This window comes from Dioscorea cayenensis, chromosome 19 (genome assembly GCF_009730915.1).
Source record: "Dioscorea cayenensis subsp. rotundata cultivar TDr96_F1 chromosome 19, TDr96_F1_v2_PseudoChromosome.rev07_lg8_w22 25.fasta, whole genome shotgun sequence".
In the NCBI taxonomy this organism is placed as follows: domain Eukaryota; kingdom Viridiplantae; phylum Streptophyta; class Magnoliopsida; order Dioscoreales; family Dioscoreaceae; genus Dioscorea; species Dioscorea cayenensis.
In genome coordinates, this window is record NC_052489.1 from 6,644,230 (window position 1) to 6,649,526 (window position 5,297).

Here is a 5,297-nt window from a genome sequence, read left to right on the forward strand (position 1 = left end):
AATGAAGACAAAAATATTCTAAAGATACACTTTAGTGGTCAATGGTCAACAGATTCCCACCGTTCAATCTTCTCTTTCCTTTAATTTTCTCATTCAAAGTCAAACAGAATCCAAAGAAGACCAACAACAACAAGACCCGGTTCACAGTTCTCAACGTGGCAGCAAACCACACAAAAAAAGCATTCCCAAATCTCAGCATAGAACCACAAACCAACGCCCAAAAAAACTAATCATAACAATTAATTAATTAAAAAAAAAACTAAGTGTTCCTTCCTTAATAATCCAACCATTTAAAAGGTTCAATAGTTTTCCCTTTTTTTTCCCCTCAAAAATAAATTTTCTTTAATAGCAATCCATCACAACCGTTGATGCTTCATCTAACGGTCATTATCGCATCATCATCCGCCCGCAAACTCGACGCACGTCCGATGATCTCACCGGTTTCAACAAAAAGTCCTCCGCCCCCTCCTCTAAGCACCTTTAAAAAAATGTAAAATTACAAATAAGCCCCCCCCCTCCTTAAAACCATCTTATTATTAAAAATAATGTAATGTAAAATGACAATAATGCCCTCAAAGATTACGGAAAAATGGCATACTTGTTAATCCTGGTAGGGACGTTCTCAGAAGACATAATAACAACGGGTATCTGTCTCAACACCGATGATTCCTGGAAAGCATGATGGCAAACCCAGTAAATAACATGAACTTCAAGCCCAAATGCTCAAAGTTTCCAAATTTTAATTAATTTTCTCTTTTTTTTTAATAATTCCTAACCTTGACTTTCTTTAACAACTCATAGCCAGTCATTTCCGGCATCCAATAATCCGTTATTATCATATTCACATCCGATTCCTACAATATAATAAATAAATAAATAAATTCATACATAAAAAAAGGAGAAAAATAACTAGAAAATGACGAGAATACCCACCAAGCCAAGCAACTCAAGAGCTCTCTTGCCACTATCCACCGTGGTCACTAAAGTCCTATCAAATTTAAAACAAGAAAAAAAATTGAGGAAAAAAGACATAGATAAAAAGAAATACCTCGGTGTTTGGAGCTGCGGAGAAGGGTGGCGATGAGGGTGCGGTCAACGGAGCTATCATCGACGGCGAGGACATGCATGAGCTCACCGGCGGCGAAAGACGACATGGCGGCAGATGAAGCGGAGGATGGAGAGGGGTTAAATAAGTAGGGTTGGGGAGATCTCAGAGGATCAATGTGGAGCAACGAAAGGATCGCGAAGGGTTGAGAGAGAGAGAGAGATCTGACCGTCTGTTAGGATTTGGAGAAGGAGAAGAAGATCGGGCGGATGTTTTGGGTCTGGGGAAGTACGAATCTCGAGGTTAGGAAGGGGGGATCTCGGAGATTTCCTTTCTCTTTTTGAGAGCTTTTGTGTGTGTGTGTGTGTGTGTGTGTGTGTGTGTGTGTTTGGTGTGAGAATCGTGGTGTTTTCGGGGGTGTTCTCGAAGTAACCAGATTGATTTATGGATAATAAATAGGGGCCGAATCATAAAATATATATTTATTATTATTATTATTATTTTATTTTCCAGCTAATTAGGGATTATTGGATAATTTTGCATTTCAGTATTATTTGCATCAATATCCTCACAAACTGCCTATTTACAAGCACAAAGACATTTATATATATATATATATATATATACATGAGAAAATTGCTGATTTATTAATTCTCTTTTATTATAAAATAATGTTTTAAATATGAAGAGTTTTAAAATCTTAGGTCCTTATGTGTATATATGTATATTAATATTATTTTTAAAGGAATATGTATGTGTGGCTTCACTTTGGTTGGATTTTTTTAATTCCTTTTGAATCTTATATTTTTTTTATGTACTTATTATGGTTTTTTAAATAAATAAATACATATATCTATACATAATTAAAAATTTGGAGATTTCTATATTTATGCCTTGATTAAAAGCATATTTGTATATATATATATATATATATATATACCCCTGTATATATCATGATGTGAAATTTGCAGTAATATCCATGGAAAAGTTGATTTTGCAGGTATAAATTAGTATATATATATATATATATAGAACCCATCATCTAGGGACGTCCCTAGATTTCAAATCTAGGGATGTCCATAGTAGCCGTCGGATGAAAATCTGACGGTCTTATCATTATGAACAGTAGAAACCGCGTTCTACAGTGTTGTACAGTGATCGTGAACAGTAAAAAGGTGTGCAGTGTTTATATAATCAATCAACCATCGGATGATGATCCAACGAGCTAGATTTAAAAACATCCCTAGAATTGAAATCTAGGGACGTCCCTAGATGATGTTTTTCCATATATATATATATATATATATATAAGATTTTAGTGGTTCGAAAGCTGTATCATATCTCGCTCATCATAATATATATATATATATATATAAAAGATTTTAGTGGTTCGAAAGCTGTATCATATCTCGCTCATCATAATGCTCAAACATTGGAATCAATACTTGGTTTTTTTTTTTTTGATTAGATAATAAAATTTTCCAAATTTTGATAACAGGTCAGAAACTTTAAATATTTAAATTTTGTAAAAATACAACAAAAGAAAAAATTCTCTTGTTGTTTTGTCCTTGTTGTTCACTCTTGTTTATCTTTTTTTAATCCAAAACGGCATCATATATTTGCTTTTTCTTTAAATAAAGATATGGATTACTATAAATTAAAATATATGAGCTCTAAAACTGCCTTAAAAGAAAGAAAAAAAAAAAAAGAATAAGAAAATTATTATGGTGGTAATTTTTATTGAAAATTTAATTGAATATAAATTTCTCTTGAAACAAAATACCTTACTACAAGATTTGAAACAAATTTGACAATATATATTTTTGTATCTTGGGTTTTTCTAAAAGTTAATTTTTGTATATCCTCCTTAAATTTTCTTATTTTGTTCATAAAATCAAGATTAATAAATTGTGTTATTTAATGTGTGTATATTATATATATATTCTCTTATTCATAACAATTTTGGTTATAAATGGATATATAATCAATTTCATATTACAAAAATATATACGCTATAAATATAACAATATTTCTTTAAAACCAATATATCTTCTATGATCCGTCAAATTATAAGTTATTTTAAAAAAAAAATTTATATATATATTTTTTTAATTTCGTGCAAATATAAATATATTTCGATGAAAAACTCAAATAATATTTCTGGAGTTCTTATACCTAACACTGGACATCTAGAAATTTAAATAAGACTTTTAATAAATAAATGAAGCATACATTATTAAATTATTCTTTTTAACAAACTGGATAACAAGTCAATGAATTAAATAGAACACAATTTATTTTCCACCAATAAATAAAAGTCAGAGTCAAAATGTTCATATAATCCAAAGATCAAGAAGGGCATTGTTGACCCAATTCAAAGTTTATTATCACCAAACACATGAATTGAAAACAAAAAGAGAATTGAAATTGGGATTTAAAATTAGAGAAAAATAAGATCAAATCTTCTTCATATCCTCTAGTTTTTATTTTGTGAACATTGTTCAACATTCAATTCATATAATGATGGGTTGCCATCGCACTGTGAATGCGGACATTGCATGCTGCCCAATTAAATCTTAAATAAGATTATGGCTTGTGTTTTTTTTATTTTTTAATAATTTTGGGAAAATTATTGACTAAATGATTATATATTCATTTGAATTTTATTGTGCATATAAACAGTGCTACCATGCTTATGATTAGTGGCACAGTAAAATGTGGGATGTACAGTATTTTCATCTGAACCGTTAATCATAGTCGTCTTCCATTTCCACTAGAACACCAGTATAAACAAAAAAAACACCCCAAAAATAACATACCAACCCGTTTGAAACTGGTACAAGAGTCACAGCCTTCAAAATTCTTTCCACTAGAGCAACAATATAAACAAAAAAACCACCCAGATACCAACCCATTTGGAACAGGGACAAGGATAGCGCACTGTTTATAATACTGTTTATGAATCTCTCTTCCTGTATCTCTCATCTACATCATCTCTCTAACTCTTTTAAATCTGGGGATTTTTTTTGTGAATGTCCCCACATGATGTTTGGTATATATATATATATGAAGATTCGTTTGCAAATTAACAGTTTATTAGGGATATTTTGTTGACAACAGCTAAATCATCATCTAATGTTTGTTATTTATATAAACACTGTCAAGAGTTAGTGTCTGATCACTATTTGTATAATGTTTAGTATTATGCATAAATAGATTGTATATTATTTAACATTGTCGAATACTATTTAATATTATATAAATCCAATGGTTATTATGGATGTTCGTAGATTTGAAATCGGCTATTATGGACGTTCGTAGATTTCAAACCTAATAACATACCGGACGATGGGTTCTATATGTAAACATATAATTAGAATGGGCAACCATTTTCTTTGCACAACATACATTAAGCATAAAAAAAAAATAAAATAAAATAAAAAAAAATAAAAAAAAAACCGAGTTTGCCTTAGGTGTAGTGCAATAGGTATAGTTCGTGTAATGTCCAGTGCGCTTTTGACAAATGTAATAAAAATATATTAAAATATAATAATTTTTCCATAGTACTTTCATTTTTTATTAAATTACTCATTTCAGGATAAGTGTCAAGAATCCAATAATGAACTACATCTATGACACTTCACCTAAGTTTTCTAAAAAAAATAAAATACTAATTTGGTGATAGAAAGTGGAATATCACATCACAAATAAATATTCTAACCCTCATTTTAATAATTAATTAAATAAATAGTAGGAGGAAAAGTCATTTTCCATAAAAATATATCATTAAGCATGAAATACAACAATTACAATATTTTGCTTTTATAAAAGAAAATAAATAAAAATAATTTAAAATTAGTTTTGACCTCGTTATTAAAGAATTTTGATTATTTTAGACCCTTCAATAGTCCCTCTCACTCACTGAAGATGGCAAGGCTAGTGGTTGATATGCTTTATTCATTGTCAACGACTCAACATTCCAATAAGAATATGAAGTGGATATTTAAAAAAATTATATTTTTCTTTTTAATATTGTTGACATGAGAAATATATAAAATTTAGAAAATGATCTAGAGTTCCATCAGCCTTATAGGGATGGGCATGGAGCAGGACTCCCCGCCCCCCATTGGGATCCACCCCATTCAGGATGGAGAATTCCCGATTTTCTCCCCGACGGAGACGGGAGCGGAGGAATAAAATTTTTCAGTCACTGTAGCGGGGGCGGGGGCGGGGAGTGATCTCCCTGCCCTAA

General features: G+C 30.7%; 1 protein-coding gene across 1 annotated transcript; it reads right to left on the reverse strand.

The window, feature by feature from the left end:
* Positions 1 to 322: 322 nt before the first annotated feature.
* Positions 323 to 1,475, reverse strand: LOC120249975 (two-component response regulator ORR5-like). Its single transcript, XM_039258695.1, has 5 exons — positions 1,049 to 1,475; positions 934 to 980; positions 777 to 854; positions 599 to 669; positions 323 to 478 (listed from the first exon to the last, which is right to left on the reverse strand). The coding sequence occupies exons 1-5, from the start codon at positions 1,152 to 1,154 to the stop codon at positions 388 to 390; spliced, it is 393 nt and encodes a 130-aa protein (XP_039114629.1). The 5' UTR covers positions 1,155 to 1,475; the 3' UTR covers positions 323 to 387.
* Between the last annotated feature and the right edge of the window lie 3,822 nt (positions 1,476 to 5,297).

What these genes read in the sequence shown, in the direction of transcription:
- LOC120249975 (XM_039258695.1), bottom strand. Translation starts at nt 1,154, where the DNA reads ATGTCGTCTTTCGCCGCCGGTGAGCTCATGCATGTCCTCGCCGTCGAT. An exon ending in CCGCAGCTCCAAACACCGAG is followed by an intron (nt 981 to 1,048) that starts GTATTTCTTTTT and finishes ATAGGACTTTAG; the next exon opens with TGACCACGGTGGATAGTGGC. An exon ending in CTCTTGAGTTGCTTGGCTTG is followed by an intron (nt 855 to 933) that starts GTGGGTATTCTC and finishes ATTATATTGTAG; the next exon opens with GAATCGGATGTGAATATGAT.